The following is a 20,630-nucleotide window of genomic DNA, read 5'->3' as shown; positions in this document are numbered from 1 at the left end:
AATATATATATGTACGTATGTATAACAGCATTTGTGTTTTGTAGAAAATACATTAGTGTTCATAAAGTTATATATATGCATATATACATATATGTATCATTTTTAGGTTTTTGTGAAATTTTTTATATTGGAGGTAGAATGTATATTCATCATAAAAAGATACCAGACAGATCTTTCAAACAGGCTTAAGAATAGACGTGAAAGAATCTTCACTTCTGCAATGTTCAGGAGATAATTCACTCATGTAGAAGAGTTGCCCCAGTGTTGTTCAGGATTGAACATCAACCCACACAAATGAATGCTGACAGTTCCTGATTTGCATCATTTTCTTGGAAAATGTGAAAAATGCATCAAGAAATGAACACTGTGAGTAAAATATGCTCCCACACAAGGAAGGATACGTATTAGAAACCAACAATGCAACTGAGCACATAAACATTGCCATTATTTTTTTTAAGTGACTTGTTTGCAAGACCCTGGAAAAGTGTTGCAGATGCAAATATATAGCTACATGACATTTTTAAGGTCAGAATGAACTGAAGGTCATTTTCTACCAACCTGTTTATACTGAAAAATATCTTTAGGCACTATTTAGTTTGTTAGAGTGTTGTTGGAAAGAGAAACAGTATCATTTCCTTTTCTAGTTTGGTATAACTTTCATATTTGCAATGGAACTAGCCAGGAGACCACTATGTCCATGATAGTATTTGACTGACAGGCATTTTACAAGCTTTGTTAACATTCATTTTCTTATGAAGATTTCATTAATAAAGAAACCCAAGATTTCCTAGTATTTAAAAAAAAAACATTTGATTTAAAATTGTATGGTAGGTACCATTAAAAGCATATACCATAAAATATACCATAATTATTATTGTGTGCTTTAATATATGCAGCAGAACTGATGTTTCATTTATTTCTCTTGAATACTAACAATGGCAACTCAGGAGTAATAGCTGGGTATGGTTGGACTCTAGTTTTACTCTTTAAATGTTGAGAAGAGTGTTGATTAGCAAATTGGTACTCGTAAGGGGTATAGGGTCTCATAGTGTTAAGAGAACCCAAAACTAGCTCCATTTTTAAGTTTCCCTCACCTGAGAATCAAAATGCTGTTTTCTCACAAACTCCCAGAGTCAGGAAATGTGCTGTGTTTGTTCAGACCCCTGGAAACTGCTTGGGAAGCCCTGTTTGGTTATCAATAGCCCAGATAAGATCTGCAGCCCTGTTTGGTTAACAATAGTAAAATAGCCCTTCCAGAAAGGAACAGCCTTATCCCTGCCCCTCATGAGTAAGAATATCCGCCGCCTGCTGTGTGTGGGAACCCCAAATTCCCATGTCAATTCAAACCAAAATGATAGGTTAGTTCAAACAGTTACTATGAGACGGACTGTCACCCCACTGGCCACTGACATAAATATGCAATCTTTATGTGTGTGTTACAATCCCATTGGCCACCTGCGTGTGGCCAGGCTTGATCACATGGATTCTGCCTTTAAAAACCCTAGCTTGTGGGCTATTCAGGGTCACACTTTCAGCTCCTGAGTCTGTGCTGTGTCCCTGGCCGGTCAGCTATCCACTTCCCCAATAAAGTCATCTTTTTACACGAGGCTGTCTCTGAGTGGTGGACTCTCTTCTCCATAACAATAATATCTACTGATATATTGCCATAGTACATGAACTAAAGCTAGACTGAACTAGAGCTAGACTTGAGGGAGTATACTCAGTGTGAGAGATCATCCAAATATCTTCCACTTTCACCAGTTTCGCCTCTTAAAGTATCATTGAATTGCCCATCCCAAAAGGACGATTAATCAATCAATAAACACAAGTTATATTACTACTTCTGATGAGAAACGGCCAGAACTGGTGTTATTTGGACAAGTCAAATACAGCAGTTCATTATCCAACATATGCTATACTGAGGCATAAATAATTGGGAAATAAGACTTAATAGCCTGAAATTTCATAGGTTCTTGGTTTCTGGGTTTTGTTCAGAGATAGATGAAGATGTATAGACTGCATCCAAGAACCACAAGCAAATATGTTTTCTACTGTCATGAACTTTCCTTACAATAGTTTAGGTAACTGTCTGTCTCATGGAAATGACTATTTTACTTTTTATTTACACTGAGCAAAAGCAAAGTGAGTAGTTTTATTTACTACTGATAAAAAATTTGTTATGAAATGTAGTCACAAAATATTGCTTATAATGTGTATAAAATTCTCCAGTAACACTAGGGAATCTGAAGATTTCAGGAGTCCAGCAAGTAGCACTGAAATGCCAGGAGCTATGGTATGTGTGTGTGTGGTGAGAATTGCTGCATGCAGGATCTAAATTTAGGTCCCATTTGACAGTATGCTGTATTAATTCTGGAAGATTCTTTTGTGTCTCACAGAGGCAGATGTATCTTGTTCTGTATCCTGATCAAGCCAAGGAAGACAATAGCATCACAGCTGCCTTCTAGTTAACACAGCGTTTTGAAAATTCATATTTCTTCTTAATGGGAGGGAAAAAAATCGGAAGTAACCTCAATTTGGGAGAAGGCAACTAGCAGTTGTAGACAGATGCCAGTGGCTCCTGACTATAATCCTACCTACTCTGGTGGCTGAAATCTGAGGATTATAGTTCAAAGCCAAACTGGGCAAGAAAGTCCTTGAGATGCTTATTTCCAACTAACCACAAATAGCTAAAAGTGGAGCTGTAGCTCAAGTACCAGAGCGATAGCCTTGAGCACAAAAGCTCAGGAACAATGCCCAGGCAGAGTTTAAGCCCCAGGAAGATGGGCAAGAGAGAGAGGAAAATAGCTCCTTAGAGATATTATATATTCTAATTAAATATAGATATATGTATCTTGCATATATTAAATATAGATATGTGCAAATATGCATATATTATATATGTATGTAGATATTATATACATAATATATTTAGACAACACTAACATACATACACACACAAATTTACACACATACACATAGTTTTAGAAGGAATAGTTATAAAGGATTTGTGCTAGCATATTTAATTAAAAAATTATAATTGTCTTCATAGAAGACTATGACTCATAACTGAGTCATTCATATATTATGTCAATGATATTTAATGACAGCATTATTTGCAAGGTCCTTTTAAAGCTGGTAAGCTGAAGAACTAAACAATTAAACCCTTCATTTAAAAATTATATTGATCTGGAATACTGTGTTGATAATTGCTCATCTGATACTTCTACTCACCTAAATACCTCAAAAGTTATCCTCAAAGGATAACAGACTATGGATTTTTCCCCAAACTGGACAATCTTTTAATATGGTAAAGTAGGACATTCTTTCATTTTCAAATAAATCCCATAATAAAATTTTTTCTTTCTTTCTTTGAGGTAACAGTCTTCCCATTGTCAAAGTACTTCTTGGCAAACCTGTATTTGCAATTTCAGATTATACGGATCTCAAATAAAAATCAAATTTTTTATTCTTAAATCAGAAAGCTAACAGCCATCAGGTGTTAGCAATATTTTCATTCATAAAATAATATTGATCATTGATGCATTCTAACATAAGCTATGCCAATCTTTGGAAATCATGGCATCTGATTCCAGAATATTTGCAATATGAAGGAAAGTTATGAAATCTACATCAGGGCCTCTACATGTGATCTCTAACAAATCTTTTTTGTACTTTGCCTAGTAAGTGCATTTGGAAATTTCAGAATTTATGAAGATGTGAAGTTAAAATTCCAAAACAGAAGAAAAATGTTGAAAGATCTTTCTAAATCTAATAATCACCATTTTTAACATTTCTCTGAGCAAATTTATGTCATAACTTTGTGTCTCCTCTGCTTCCACTCCACTATTTATCATTTGATTACTTGATAGTTATAAATACATTGGTATGTATATTTCAAAGTGTTGCCAGCCATTTTCTTTCATAGAATAAAGAAAACAGTGTGGATAGAATTTTGTTTTGTTGGGCTGGGAAGGTGGCTTAGTGGTAGAATGCTTGCCTTGCATGCATGAGGCCCTGAGTTCAATTCCTCAGCACCACATAAACAGAAAAAGCCAGGAGTGGTGCTGTGGCTCAAGTGGTAGAGTGCTTGCCTTGAGCTGAAGAGCTGAGAGACAGCGCCTAGGCCCAGAGTTCAGGTCCATGACCGGCCAAAAAAAAAAAAAGAAAAGAAAAGAGAAGAATTTTGTTTTGTTGCAAGTATGTATAAGACAAATAAATAATCATAAAGGCTTTCTGCAAATCAAAGTCCACAAGGCCTTGGTAGGTCTCGAACAGATTAGGTCATTTCTAAACTAATGGATAAATAGATGTGTCATTAATAAAAAAAAAAGAAAAGATGCAGATCTGCTTGAACTCAGGGCCTGGGTGCTGTCAGAGAACTTCATTTGCTCAAGGGTAGCCCTCTACCAATTGAGTCACAGTTCCACTTCTGACTTTTTGCTAGCTTATCAGAGATAAGAGTCTCACAGGCTTTCCTGTCCTGGCTTCTTCAGTTCTCAGCCTCCTAAGGGCTAGGATTACAAGCATGAGCCATCCAGTGTGCCCAGCTTTTCCTTTGAATAGTTTTATAGTACCCCACCCATCATTTCCAAACCTGAAAATGATGCACTTTGCTCAAAAGTTCACTCAATTTTCATGGAAATTATGTAGGAATAATTTAAATCTTCTGTCAATATATTATAAAATACATTTTTGGACTATTATAAGCTGATGATGGCCTGAATTATGTGCTTTAAGTTCTGATCTAATATTTAGTGTTCCTTACCTGTGATTCTTTTTAGTAGAATTTGTGAAGCTTCTTAGCCACAAGAAAACTGCATGTTCATTAGTATTGTGAGTTCAAAATAAAAGAAGTTCGGTTAAGAGACAGAGGTTTATCAACACAAACCAAGTAGAGTAGGCAGAATACTTTTTCCTCTTCATTTCTATCACTCTTCATACTCACTCTTTCTTGGGTAAATAGAATTACTTTGGTCCCCTGTGTGTTTGTTTGTGTGTGTGCACACATGTTTGTGTATAATCTGAAGACTGAAAATACATTTTGAATATGTTCAATACTCAATAAATGAACAATTGACATCTGACACATACTTTTTGGTTTCTTCCATCTACTCCACAGTAAAAGGAAATAGAAATCGTATACTTAAAGGGATGTAAGAGATAACGAAGAAAAAGCCAGAGAAGAGATTATGGAAAAATAGAAACAAGACATCTGCGTGCTCTCCTTCATTTGTGATCCTTTCCTCCCATTCTTTGGACCTACTTTGCCAGTAATGATTGGTTTTTCACACCTGGAGAACATAACACCCTGGTGTGAGATTCAGCCTGCAGAATTAAGTGTGAGTATCCAAGCTCTTTATCCATTAGGAGCGGAATTTTCTTCAGTTTAGTCAATTCTTGATCCGTTATGGTGGAGTCAGCTTGCAAGTAATAAGATGTACATACATAATAGGATGTATATACATTCATTGTGTTTCACAGAAGGTGAAGATAGAGGTCACACATAAAACATATTAAAATATGAAAAGAGTGTCCAAGTGTACAACCAGCAAGTTCCCTTTTATGCTGAGTTGCTAGTGTCAGTTCTCTTACCTAAAATGTTTCCAGTTCCTTAGCACTGTATTACCATTACAAACTAATGGCAGCACTGTATTACCATTATAAACTAATGGTATCTATCCATCCATCAATGCAAATCCACATGCATACTTAAAGCTCAGGAATCTGCATTTGGAAAGAGAACATCAACTCCTAACAAAGACTAAAGAAACCACAAACCAAAAACCACAAGAGGTTTGAAATGTCAGGGTCCTAAAAAATTGTCTTCTGAGACTAGCAGTGAAATTAAAGCTGATTTTTTTTAGCAATAAGCATATTGTTTAATCATTTTTATGGTAGATTGGTAATCATCATGGAAGAAACCAGGTCAAGTCATTCATATACCCATAATATGAAAAATAGCATTTAGCACATTGTCTTAATAATTACCATGAATTGAAAGGAAGCTGCTCAGAAATAAACATTGTTTTTCAATTGTAGATATCCAGACTACTATTTTTGGTGATCATGTCTCATCTAGCCACTTGAATTTCACTTCAGGGGTCTTAAATAAATTATAGTGATACCCTCAAATAAATTTAACTTAATTTAGAAAATCAATTGTTCTGTTTTTCTAAATCTGAGCATTCTAAAAGGCCAATCATAAGGAGAAGGAAAATAGACCACACCATCCTTGAATTGTCCTCTGAAACTCAAGTCAACAAATGAATCAGGACCTTGTAGATAGGGAAACTTTGACTAAAGAATACTATAACATGTTTTATCTTCATAGTAGGAAATCTAATTACCTTCTCACATTTGAGCCATTCTACAAATAACTTGTGTCCAGGTACAGAAAAACCAACAATATTTTATTTATAATCTTATTTTAAGCTTTTGAACTACAAATTGGGTTCTAGAGTTGTTTAAAAGTCATGGGTTTTATAGATGCTCATATGTAAATTAATCTGTTGTTTGCTTACTTCTTTTCCCTCCTCTCCACGGAATGGTCCTCCTTGTAAATACAGCACAGCTCATTACACAAAAAATATATGATCTTGCATTTGTTCCTCATTCTTTCTTTAAAAATCTGTTTCTAATATTGCATTCCCCATTGGACTGCTTCATAAGGGTATGAGAGAAAATGAAAAAAAAAAAAGAAAGAAAAGAGAGAGCAAAGGGAGAGGAGACAAAATAGACTGGATCTCACCACTAAAATTCACCATAAAAATCTCAAAGTGTAACAGAATTCTTACAAAATTTCCTAGGCCAGTTCTTTAGGGAATTGAGATCTATGAAAAATATGGCAATCGGGGAAGGGAGGGACGAGATGTGGGAAAATAGTAAATAAGTGCAGCAAAAACAGGTTTTGAGGAATACACATAATTTTGTCTGCTTTAGATCACAATAGAATTTTTAATAAATAAATTTCTTTTCTTTTTTGTTTTTTTTTGTAAAGACACTTTTTTTTTGAAACAGTAGATTTAGCCCAGTCATTTGTGTCATTTTTTTTTAATAAACTGTCTTTTGTGATTGTTTTCTATAACTCTGTAAATGTTTTAGATTTGAGTCTCTTGTACATTGTCTTTCGAGTTCATTCGGATCAATAACGGTTCATGCACTGAACTGTGTATTGAGTTTATTGTGTTCACTGTGGTTGTGTGGTTGAAGGGAGATTTGTAAGAGTTATAGTGATTTAGGTGCTCATGCTCAATGGCAGTCATGGGCAGGTGACTTTCCAGCGGGGCATCCCCGGTGATCTCGTCATCCACGTTAATGATTTCAACAGTCCTCGTGGGAGCATGGTGGTTTTGCCGATGGTGCTGCTTCCTCATCTTGTAGAAAATGACCAGCATCACCGCCGCCATGAGGGTGATGGCCACGAAACACCCAATGATGATTTTAGTGGTCTTCATGACCTCGTCAATTCCTGGGATCCCGCTGTTCAGATCCGTCACTGGGATGGTGAATGTCTTTTCGGTGGACCTTGTGCTCTGTGGCGTGAGAGAGGTGGTCACGTTGGTGGTCTCCCAGTCGACCACTGGAGTGGGGCCCACGTTGGTATCTGTGGTCCGCGCTTCATCCTGAGAAGGTTCCATCGTCTCCACGGTGACGGTGGAGAAGTAGGAGAAGGGAGTGGTGGCGGCCGCGGTCACATTCAGGGTGGCCGAAGCCGTGGTGTTCCCCACAGAATTACTCACCATGCACGTGTACATGCCTGTGTCCTGCAGGGTGACGTTGGTGAAATTCAACGTCCCGTCGCTGAGCACAGCTATCCGCACTTTGTAGGCCCCGTGCGTCATGACTGTCCCGTTGGGAGTAATCCAAGACACAGAGGTCAAGGAGGTCGAAGCCCGGCATTTCAGCTCCGCGGCCATCCCCTCCGTGACGTTGAGGTCAGCCGGGGGCTCCACGATCACAGGAGCATAGCAGGTGAAGTAGTTCTGGTCCAGCTCGCCGATGTATCTCCCCTTCAGATTGGGAGGCGTGTTGCACCGGGCGCAGCAAGCCGTGTTGGAGGGCGCCATGTCTTTGATCCACCAGCTGAGCCACAGGATGTCACAGTTGCAGTTCCACGGGTTGTGGTGCAGGTGTATCCGCTCTAGGTGATGCAAGGGCGTGAAGAGGTCGTGAGGCAGTAATGTGAGATTGTTGTGTGCCAGGTTGATCTCCACCAGCGACTGCAGGTTGTCGAAGGCGTTCCGTTCGATCACTTGAATCTGAGACTGGATCATCCACAGTTTTTGAAGGTGCATCAACCCCTGAAAAGAGCCGGGCCTGATGGCAGACAGATGATTCCCAGACAGGTCTAACTCATCCAGTTTGATGAGTGGTGTGAGGTTAGGGATTTCCCGGAGGTTGCACATGGCCAGGTTCAAGTACCTCAAATTGGACAGGCCTTCAAAGGCACCTTCTGAGATGTACGAAAGCCTCTTCAGTTCCCCTAAGTCTAGTCGGCGCAAAGAAGGGATCCGGTTAAAGGCGTAAGAAGGGATGCTTTCGATGGGGTTGTTTCGCAACCAGAGTTCCTTCAGTTTGGACAAATATACAAAAGCTCCATTGGGGATGGTGGTAAGACGATTGTCAAAGAGTTCCAGGGTGTTGAGGTTCGCCAGACCATTGAAGGCCCCGATTTCAATGGTTCGAATATGGTTCCTACTCAACTGGAGGATTTCCAGGTGCCTCAAGTGCTTGAAGCTGTTCACTTTGATGATCTGGATTTGGTTCTCGTGAAGGTTCAGCAGCCGGGTGTTGGTTGAGATGCCATCTGGGACCTCGCGCAGGTTTTTCCGAACGCAAATTACCTTGCTGAACTGGTTGCTGCAGGAACACACGGAAGGGCAGGTTTGAGCCCTCACCAGACCAGCCACCACTAGAAGTTGAAGAGCCAGCAGCACCACAAGCAGGGGGTCAAATAGGGCCCTGTTAAACCTAGGACCTATCATTATCTGCTGTGGATGTAAGGTCATCTTGTTCAACATTCATAATTTATCTGGTGTTGGTCCTTCTGGAGTTTGAACAATCTGAAAAAAATAAATAAAGTGAGTGTTAGATCTTTAAATCGTTTTCTGGAATAATGCCAGTGATATTTTCTATCTGATAAAGTCATTCTTTGTCAAACCAAGAGACAACAAATGTAATATTCCTGTTGTTGTCTAGAGCCATTCCACTCCAAATGAGCCTGATCTCATCTATAATGTCCCTTGTTGAGCTAATTTATGGAGAAATATTTCTGTAGTCTAAATTACCAGCCATCTACAACCCACATTTCATCAAATATTTAATCATGGAGGAATGGTCCTGATGCAGTATTAACAAAATAAGTATGATCTAAATATATGAGAATATGTGCAATAAAATTCATCATCAGCAATAAGCATGAGCGGCCCATGTTTATAATCCTAGCTACTCAAGAGGCTGAGCTCTGGAGGTTTATGCTTCAAAGCCAGTACAGGCAGAAATGTCCACAAGATTCCATCTCAAAACTACCTAGTATGGAACTGTACTTTAGGTACAGTTCCAAGCAGGTTGTGAAGGAGTCATGCACATAATCCTAGATATTCAAGAGGCTAATATCTAAGAATCAAGGCTCAAGGCCATCCTTGTCAGGAACGTCCATAAGACTCTTATTTCCACCTGACAATGAAAGTGCAAGAAGTTGAGCTTTGGCTCAAGTGGAGAGCAAAAAACCTCAGGGACAGCACCCAGGCTCTGAGTTAAAAGTCCAAGATCTGCACACATGCATGCACGCACACACACAAACATGAGCAGAGCTAGTTTAAGGCCCTGAGTTCAAATCAGGAAAGAAAGAAGGACAGGAAGAAGAAAAGGAAGGAAGGGAGGAAGGAATGAAGAAAGGAAGGAAGGAAGGAAGGAAGGAAGGAAGGAAGGAAGGAAGAAAAGAAGGAAAGGAGGAAAGAAGGAAGGAAGGAAGGAATGGTGGGATAAAGGAAAGGAGGGAGAAAGGGGAAAAAATTAATCATCAGCTTCTCTGTCTATATGAGATTGTCAAAGCACAGAAAATAGGATTAGTATCTGGTTGATATTAGAATATTATTCTCTGTGCTAAGTACTGTGGACTATAAAATTCACAAGCAAACATTTTTCAGAAATGACGGCCTCATGGGGAAGTACAAAATAAAAATATGCCAAGCCATGCTTAAAGGTTCCTAACAACTTTAAATCAGTGATTGTAGCCCATGAAGCAAGAGTAGGCTTTTGTAAACCTGGGTTGTTTTTAATGATTCTGGCTGAACACACGTGAAGCTGCTGCTAATGCTTCCTAATATTGCCTACAGGTTCTACCAAAGGAACAGAGGCACTCATACACCTGTGTGAGAACAGTCCTCTAATATTAGAAGGGTGACCACACCTGAGCATCCTGTTCAGCTAAGCATACCACTTCAGCAGGGAATAACTTGGAGAAGACAGAGAGGAAGAACACACACATGCACACACACACACACACACACACACACACACACACACACACACACACACACACACACCTAGCCAGCCTGATCAATCCTGGTGATCACACCACTGTTGCCTCTCCTTTCTAACGTTTATAACATTCTTTTGACATGGAGACTACTGTCATAATCAGAAGAGAAGTAACATGAGACTCAAAGTTATATTGCCAGTAAGAATACAACTAGAGCTCAGCAGATTGGTCTCTAAGCATACAATTCAAATAATGTCCTCATAAGAAGCCTAGTAGTGTCTCACACCTATGACCCCAGGTACTCAGGAGGCAGAGATCAGAAGAATCAAAGTAGCACAGTGTTATGCCAGCCTGGACAAAAATTCAGAGAGACTCCCATCTCAAGATAAAGTTTTAAAAAAAGTAGGCATTTTGGTATATGGCTGTCATCCCAACTGGACATTAAAATGTAATTCAGACGGTGTGGTCTGTCGTGGTCAAGGATTGGCCAGCAAAAACTCTAGATGCTCAAAATTAACCAAACCATAAAGGGCTAGGTATAGGTCAGAGAATAAAGTATGTGTTTGATAAGTGTGAGGCCCTGGTTCAAAAACCTAACACTTTTGATAAGTTTGATAAGTGTGAGGCCCTGGGTTCAAACCCAACACTACCAGAAACAAGTGATACCACAAAAACAAAGGTAAATGCAAAATATTTTTAACCATTAACTGCTTTAAAATATCTTTTCTTGGGGGGTGACTTCAGCTGTAAACACTGATAAACACTGATAATTGAATTTCTGCTACCTGTGAAGGTGCAATGAACATAGGTGTATATGTGCATAAATTTTCGATATTGTTACATATGACACTTATAACTAAAAAAAAAACACTGGCCAGGTCTTGGTGGCTCATGTCTATAATCCCAGCAACTCAGGAGTCTGAGATCTGAGATCAAGGTTCAAAGCCAGCCAGGGCAGGAAAGTCCATGAGATTCTTATCTCCAATTAACCAACAGAAAACCAGAAGTGGCACAGTGGTTCAAGGTGGTAGAGCAATAGCCTTAGCAAAAGAGCTCAGGCACAGTGTCCAGGTCCTAAGCAAACAAACAAACAAAAATAAAACAAAATCATGGACTGTGAGCAGGCAGGCCATTTGCTAAATCATTTCTTATGAAATATAATTTTTATTTTTTGAAAAATCAACCTAATACCACTATTATACCTGGTGCTCAGACTCTTAAGGATTTTTCAATAAATTAATAGAAAGGAAAGGTCTATTTTTCTAAGATTCTCTCTCTCTGTATATATGTATATGTATGTATATATATATATACTCACACACCTACACATACATATATGTATATATAATATTATATATATAATATTAATGCATATAATATGTCATATAAAATATATATTAAGTACATAATAAAAACCAAGTGAAGGGCATTGCCATTCTTCCTCTTATTTGAGTAACACTAATATATATTTCAACCATGATGCCACTTTTAATTAGATATTATGTTATTTTTTCAAATGTATGCAATTTACTCATATCCATCCTCCATCACTCTGTCTTTACCCCATCCCTATTCACCTCTCTACTCTACTGGATCCTTTCCTTGTCTAGTAGAAACTCTGCTACCTTCATGACTTAAAAAAAAATTCTAGATTTCCACATATGAGAGAAAACATGAATCTCTCTTCATGAATCTGTTTTGTCACAACATGATGATCTCACATTCTACTCACTTTCCTGCAAATAACATTTCTTTCTTCTTTATGGTGGAATAAATTTCTCTTAAATAGCACTGTGGTAATGTCTGCAATGATCAGACACATATTCCTAAAATATATGCAAATATGACACAGTGTTATTAGTTATAGGGTATATATGTCTCTACTTCCTCATCCCTGGGACTAATTTTATCATATAAATCTTGTTTACTTCAAGGTCTTTGTGCTACTTCAATTAACGGGGTTTCTTTATAAGTAATGATGTATATTATAGCTAGTTCAAAGCTAATTTATTACTGACAACAAATAGTACTTTGAACAATGTACTCAATCAAATAAACTTCTATCAATGAAAAGGTTTTCTATTTTAAAATCTAAATCACGTTACTTTATATCAAAGCCTTGCTTCAACATCACTTTCAGAAAACACTTTTATTACGTCAAAAGAAAATCCATTTAAAGGTATGCACTCTCCATTACAATGCCATCTGACAGCATTTACTTACAAATGGATTGGTGTGGGTTTTGAATTAAGTGAGGAGACTTTTAGCCTTGTCCCAGAGGATATCTTGACTTTATCAATAGGCCACTCTTTCTTTCCTACCCATGCTTCAGTGCACTGGTAGCCACGGGGAGACTGAAGAAACTGCATGCAGAAGAATTAGCTATTTATTTATTTTTTGTGCTTTATCTGGCACAATATTCTTGCTGGGTTGGCATAGTCTCTGTCTGTACATTAGAATCCGTTTGGAAGAAGGGTGCAAGAAAGATTTGGTCACCCACAAAGACCCCACATGAGATACACACAGGTATACTCAGCAATCCTTGCCGAACACGGAGAGTCAATCTACCTACATTGCACCTAGACTTCAAAGCACACCTCATCAACTGCATTAATGTGATCCTGGTTGATTCACTCCTTGTGATCATCTCTTCTCTCTTTGGGAGATCTCCAGCCAGAGAAAATGGTTTCCTTGAATCTTACAGAAAATTCTCCTTGGAAAGTTTCTGCAGAGGCACATGAGCTGAGCCATCCAATGTCTCACTTCACCAATCTTGGATTTTTGTACCCTGGTCTTAAGCACTGATAATCAAGATCCCACACTGAGAAAAACAAATCTCAAAATCAAATTTCCCTTGTCAATAAATTATGACCTTCAGCCCTTCACTCACAGAAGTTTGCAAATGCTTGTGAGGTGGTGATCACACTTATGAGTATAAAACACAGCTATCTTTTCAATAGACTGAATCAGAAATTTTCTAAACTCGTTCGCCTACAGAAGGAGGTTTGTTTATTTAAGATGAGCTGTAACCTCAAATATCTTTGTTCTTCCTGCTAAGAGTAGAAGGGATAAAACTGAACTTAATAAAGGTTACATATGGCAAATCTATAGCCAACTTTACATTAAAGGGAGAGAAGTCAGCCACTTCAACAAATGGTCCTGGAAAAATTGAGTATCTACTTGCAAGAGACTGAAACTGGACCTCTCCTTCTCACCCTGTACATACATAAACAGACTCCCACTGGATCAAAGAGCTCAACGTAAGTACTCAGAATTTAAATCTTGTACAGGAAACTGTAAGGAAAACTCTGAAAGGTATTGACACCTGTAATAGAATTCCTGATGGCCAGAGTATGAAAGCAAAACTTGATACATGGAACTATATCTAATTAAGAGTTTCTTCACAGCAAAAGAAACAATCTCAAGATCCAAGAGACAACCCACAGAGTAGAGAAAAATCTTTACCAGCTATTCAATAGATAAAAGATGAATGTAATATATATAAAGAATTTTAAAAATTATATAGCAAGAGGACAATAATTCAGTTGATAAATAGTCAAGGAAGTTGAACCAAGAGTTTTCCCAAGAAGAAAATAAATGGATGATAAATATATAAGGAAATACTCAAGATTCTTTGCCAAAAAGAAACATACATCAAAACACACTAAGATTCTATTATATTCTTGTCAGAATAGCACTCATCAAGAAAACATAGAACAGATTCTAGAAAGGATGTGGGGTTAGGAGACACTGTACACTGTGGTAGAAATGTAAATTAATGCAACTGCTATAAAAATCAATAAAGATGTTCCTCAGAAGGCTAAAAATAGATCTTCCTATGACCGTACCATATTGCTATTTTGCATATATTCAAAGGAGAATAAAATCAAAATAATAGGAAGATGCTGGCATGTTTGTTGCAGCACTGTTTAGCTAGGTATACAATAACGTACAATGGATGCATATATATATATATATATATATATATATATACATAGATATTCACACAAACACACACTGTAATATTGCATAGCCTAAGGAAACTGGAAATCATGGCACTTGAAATAAAATTGATATAATGGAGACATCATCTTAAGGAGACAAGCTGAGCCCAAAGAATAAAATATCGTATGCTCTTTTTCATATGTCTAAGCTCAAACTAAAAGGCATACATAGTCATAGATATTGCTACACATGTATAAACAGATCAAGAATCAAATTAATGGACTATTTAGAAGATGAGGAAGGGGAAGGAAAAAAGAATGACAGAGGGTGAACATTTTTGTAATGCTTTCCAAGTATACATGAAAACAGCACAAAGAAGCTCATGAAAACTATTGACCAATAGAGGATTGGGATGGGAGGCTCTGTTGGGAGTTATACTAGGATGATGAGGTTGGGCTAGTAAGGAAGATGAAAGAGGTTTGAATATTAACGGACAGATTATTTGCAACTATAAAAATTGAACAAAAACTGTTGCAATTGTTTACAGAAGGGGCAGGGAGAGTGATGGAGTAAATGAGATTGATTGTAATACATTGTAAACATGTGTAGAATGTAAAAGGGAAGTGCTCCCCTTATAAAAATAATGGGAGCTAATAAAATAAACTAATGGAAAGAATCACACATTGTGAGGTATTGGATAATCAGTTGAATTAATGAACACAGTATGCGCTATCAAACGTGCCTGTTACATAAAACATAATTTCTTTCATTATGAATAGCACATTTTCCTATTTTTTGGCAGTCAAACCTAACATGCTACACCTAATACATTCATATCCTCTCCTGTCTTTCATGACTGTGTGTAGCAAGTGGGTATTCTTTATCTCTCAATCTCCTTCTCTTTCTCTCTGTTACTCCTTTTTTTTTTCCTGCCTTCATTTTTTCTCTCCCTCCCTAACAGCCTCTGTATAATACCAAAAATTTTTTTAAATGGAACACTGGAAAAATTCTGATTTTTTAATACCAATATAAATTAGAGGATTTTAAAAAAAGAAAATTAGAATAAGGCAACATGATTTGCTTATAAGAAAAAAAAAGGAAGCTTTTTACCCTCAGGTTAAGGACATTTTCTATTTCAAAAATAATTTCTCCCAATAGCCCCTTGTGTTTTCAAGAATTGCAGAAGGGAAAAGGGAGAAATCAAAATAACACCATCACTTTTCGATAATTCATTTCAAATCAAATATTTTTTTATAAATATCTTCTAATGTAGTTCATTTTCCCCCTTTAAATCTAATTTTGCAAATAAGTAGTGATTTCTCCTCTTTAAGTAGCAGTTGATTGTTCTCAGATTCTCAGAGAAAAGGAAAATTTTTATAACTATGCCTAGGGCAGACCCCATGGGTAAACATAAGAAAAATGCTACAATATTTAAATAGCTGTAACCCAAAGGCTTGACCTTTTAAGTCAATTGACAATTGCTTGGCTAACATTTCTAAATGCTTCTAACAAAATTTATTTTGATTTTAGAAACTGAGATTGAAGAAAAAAATCTGAGTCTATTTTTTTACCTTTAGAAGACGTATTTTATAATGAAACTATATATATATATATGTATATATATATACATACATACATACATGCATACATACATACATACGCTGCTTAGAAGTAACAATGTTGCAGTATCATAAAATGAAAAGAAATGGTGTCCTTAGAAAACTATGGCACTGTCCAAAAGTGGAATTGCTGGATCATAGGGGAGCTCTATGTGGAGTCTTTTGAGGAACCTCCATACTACTTTCCAAAGTGGTTGAACAAGCTTACACTCCCACCAACAATGCAGTAAGGTTCCCTTTTGTCCACATCCCCTCCAGCACCTGTTGTTATTAGAGTTCTTGATTTTTGCCATTCTAACTGGGGGGAGGTGGTATCTCAATGTTGATTTGATTTGCATTTCTTTTATGGCTAGGGAGGTTGAGCATTTCTTCATGTGTCTATTGGCCATCCTTCTTTCTTCTTCAGAGAAGTTTCTCTTTAAGACATTTGCCCACTTATTTATTGGGCAGTTGTTTCTGTGAGGATTTGTTGTTGGGGGATTTAATTTTTTGAGTTCCAAGTATATTTTAGATATGAGACCCTTGTCCGTTGTATGGCAAGTGAAGATCAAATGTTTACAAACAAGACCACACTAAATCTACCAGTACGACTATGTTTATTGCAGCATTACTTACCATAGCTAAGATATGGAACCAACCCAGATGCCCCTCAGTAGATGAATGGTTCAAGAAAATGTGGTATATATACACAATGGAATTCTATGCCTCCATCAGAAAGAATGACATTGCCCCATTTGTTAGGAAATGGAAAGACTTGGAAAAAATTATATTAAGTGAAGTAAGCCAGACCCAAAGAAACATAGGTCTTATGGTTTCCCTTATTTGCAATATCTAGTATATATATAAGTCAAGCAGAAAAGGTCAGATAAGGTGATGTTAGGAAAATGAACCCTAAGATATGTATTTAAATGTTTTTTCTTTCATGCATTTGTTTCTAAAGCATTTATAAGATTATTTCTTAGTTGCTTTGTATGTCCCTCCCCCACAGTATAACCCCTGCTTTCACTGTATTTGATGTCGGTATAATTTGTGGAGGGGAAGGGGAAAAACAAGTCGTTTAAATAAGGATACAGGTGGACCTGTTGCAACAATGAGAAGTACAAGTTGTCATGTCGAAAACGAACTTTACAACTTTGGTGTGGGGGTCGGGGAGGATTGGGTGGGTGGGCTGGGGAGGCTGGGAAGGGATGGGAAGGGGAAACAAAGGAGGAGGCTACAATGCTTGATAAGAAATGTACTCACTATCTTGCCCATCTAATTGTAACCCCTCTGTACAGTATTTTCACAATAAAAAAAAGAAAATTATAAAGGTTTTCAGATGGAAATAAATAGATCTCATTCTAAAACGTCAAAAAAAAGAGAAAACTATACACTGTAAAAGAGAGAGAAAAGAAAGAAAAAGGTCCATATAATTGCAGTCAGCATGTTGCTACCTGGTGGAGAATATGACAAGGCTTAAAAGAGTAGCTGTTTTACTCAGGCAACTGGAATATCTAATCTCGTTGGCAATACAATACAAATTCAGATGTATATATACAATAAAAAATGCTCACATGGAAGCACAAACATCTGCACATATAGGAACACAGACACCTGGGTAATTTTTGTAATATTTAAATGCCATAGATCACTATCAGAAATAAATGTAGGCAACACTACTATTCTCACTCTCAAGAGTCTTGAGGATTTTTGTGGGTCATTGAGAGGGGTACAAAATTACATTCAAATAGAGTAATGGTAGATAAGGTAGGAAGACATTATTGATAAAAATAGAGGAGGGGCACAAAAAATTGACCACATGGACTAAACGGACTTACATTGCAGAATTTAGACACTTACATTAATCCAAACTGGAATGTCTGCATGCCAAGCTGGAAAGTTCATATTTGGCCCAATAGAGATTGGAGAAACGTAAGATACCAGTGCAGGAAAAGGGTTTATAAGAGCATTGTTTTAGAGAATTTCTGCCTTTGTGAAAAATTTGAATCATGCAACTTGAAGAAAGAGGTGTTAGGAAGGAAAATGAAGAACAATGGAAGGGGTGACCTTGTACAATACGAATTGTGATCATGACCTCACTTACAGAATTGAAATCTCTTTGTACATCTACTTAATATGATGTATTCTATAACACAAATGTTATTATACTATATTGCATATATTGTATTTTATATAAATGTGTGTGCATATATAAAGTAAAAAATTCTGGCTTCAAAAACTAGAACTAAAGGGCATTTTCTCCTTGAAACATTGAAAATCTTGAAAGCATATTTTTCCCATTCCTAATGAAGTGTAAAATAAATCATAGATTAATTTTAATGAAAATTTGTTTGTACATATATTAAAACTGTAGCTTAATTTGGGCCAACAATTATTGGAGAGAGGAAATTGTGATTGTTGAACTACTGAGACATAGTTTCAACTAAATCTTTCCTAGTTAAAATGCTAAGGATGTAAAATTAGCTTCTATGCCCAGTCACATGTAAGAAAAACAAACAAACAAAAACAGTATGCACAAAAGGAGGAAGATATCACTGTGGAAACCAAGATCTTCAATTCAGGAAAGAGACATCCCTGCCTGACCTATAACGCTGCTTTTGTATGTGCAGGAAATTTTATGAACTCAACATGCATTTGAGTTTGGTTCTCTTTCCAACCTGGAACAATATTGAAACAGAAAAAGATCTAATCTAGATTGGCAGAATTTAGTGGAGGAAAAACAAAAAACAGGTTTAGACTGAAATGGTTTATTTTGGAGGGTTAGCTTACTCTGACCAGTTGTTCAATCTTTGGTAAACATTTCAGCCATCTCTTCCCAAGGGAGAGTGATGCCAGTACTCAATAAATAGACCTCATGAGCAGAGCTCAAAATGACACAGCACAGTTCATAGAGAAGGCAAATCTCCAACTTCCCACCATTCCTGCATAAACACCTCTACAGCACACTTTGTTGCTCAAGGTAAAAAAAATAAGATTCTTCCATAATTACCTCTTCTGTATTTACATAGAGCACACTAGTCTAACTCTATTCTATTTTTTATTGTTGTTTATTTACTGTGCTGGCACTGGTGCCTGAACTCAAGTCTTCACAGTTTTTGTTGTTGTTGTTGTTGTTGTTTTTGTTTTCCCTCACAGCCAGTGCTGTACCACTGGACCCGTGCCTCTGTCTTGCTTTTTTCTGCTGGTTAACTGAAGATAAGAGTCTGTTAGACTTCTTTATCCAGGCTTATTTGAACTTCAATCCTCAGATCTCAGTCTCCTGAGTAGCTAAGATACTAGGCATGAACCACTAATACCCAGTCTGACTTTATTTCTAAAACATAAATTCAATCATTTTACTGTCCCTAATTCTACAATTTTTGAACTCATCTTCATTTCGAACCTTGAACCTCTGAAACGCCTTATTGGAGTCTATCATTTCACAATCACCTAAATACCAATCTTCATAGAACATTTGGAATTTTTGAAGTGTAAATATTTTCACATTATTCTTTAATTGAAATACCCATTATGGATTCATACCTGTTTTAGAGCACAAACAAACTGCTTTGGAGCAGCACATGGTCAGGTGCCTGACTACCTGACTACCTTTTCCATCTTGCAGCCATTCATCAAGTCTATTAAATTTTTTTATTCCTCATGTGGTTTAAAATAGTGTAATTGTTACAGCCTTTATAATAGGATTTCCTCTGTGCATATGTGTAATATATATATATATATATGTATATATTCTTTGATTTTTGCATGGTTGATTTCCCTTGTCATTTGGAATTCCTTTTTAATATTACCTTCTCAGAAAGTCCTTTTTGATCACAAAGACTCTATCATGTATAATAAATCACCGTGTTTAAATTTTACCAAAGTATTTATCACTATTACCTATATGTTTGTTTTCTTACTGCCTGTCACACTTTAGCGGAATGCTGATTTCTGCAGAGTAGAGATTAATCTACTGTACTCAATCACATTTCCCTGACATAACACACATCAAATATTTGTTAAATGCATGCATGCATGTATGTATGAGGATCAAAGAGGCAGAGAGAGGTTAGAGACTGTAAAGTCTGTAAGCCCATTGTTGATTGAAAACTTATAAAATATCATATTCAGTAATTGATACTTAGCACCTAGTAGGTCTGGTGTCCACTGTGAGACACTTATCCACTTGGGTATTAAAATTTGAATGCTTTGTACTAGTTGCATTTATAGAAGTCTTTTGTACAAAAAAAAAAATGCTGAGGGAATCTGAACGATTTAAAGAATATATTTCCCTGTCTCCTTTTTTTTAAAAAAAAAAATCCTGGTATCTTTTCCGGGGAAGATAAGGTATAGTGGAGGAGGCTGACCTCCTCATACCTTTACATCTGCTATTAACAGTAGCAGCCCTGTGTCATGTTTGACCAAACAATGCCCTCTGCTGTATGTGCCTAAAATAGCATGACTGTCTAGAAACTTCCTACCTAGAGGATGCCTAAGTTGTTTCCATGATATGCTTCATCCAAGGGACAACAACCCATACTTCAGGACTAAAAGGCAGTATGTCATTCATGTCATTGGATCTAAGTATTCCAAGCAGAATAAAG

At 37.0% G+C, this 20,630-nt stretch overlaps 1 protein-coding gene across 2 annotated transcripts in view; it reads right to left on the bottom strand.

Moving 5' to 3' along the window:
- Nucleotides 1–6,391: 6,391 nt before the first annotated feature.
- Lrrc4c (leucine rich repeat containing 4C) overlaps nt 6,392–20,630 on the bottom strand; it is a 174,287-nt gene continuing 160,048 nt past the window's right edge. For both annotated transcript variants that reach the window (XM_042691564.1, XM_042691565.1), the window contains exon 2: nt 6,392–9,062. In XM_042691564.1, the coding sequence (XP_042547498.1) occupies nt 7,098–9,020 (1,923 nt within the window). In that variant the 5' untranslated portion in view covers nt 9,021–9,062 and the 3' untranslated portion in view covers nt 6,392–7,097. The remainder of the gene's footprint in view (nt 9,063–20,630) is intronic.

This window comes from Dipodomys spectabilis, unplaced genomic scaffold, assembly GCF_019054845.1.
Source record: "Dipodomys spectabilis isolate Male_0828 unplaced genomic scaffold, ASM1905484v1 ptg000145l, whole genome shotgun sequence".
NCBI classification, from domain to species: Eukaryota; Metazoa; Chordata; class Mammalia; order Rodentia; family Heteromyidae; genus Dipodomys; species Dipodomys spectabilis.
Note: the sequence above shows the minus strand (reverse complement) of the source record. Positions and strands in the feature narration are given on the sequence as shown.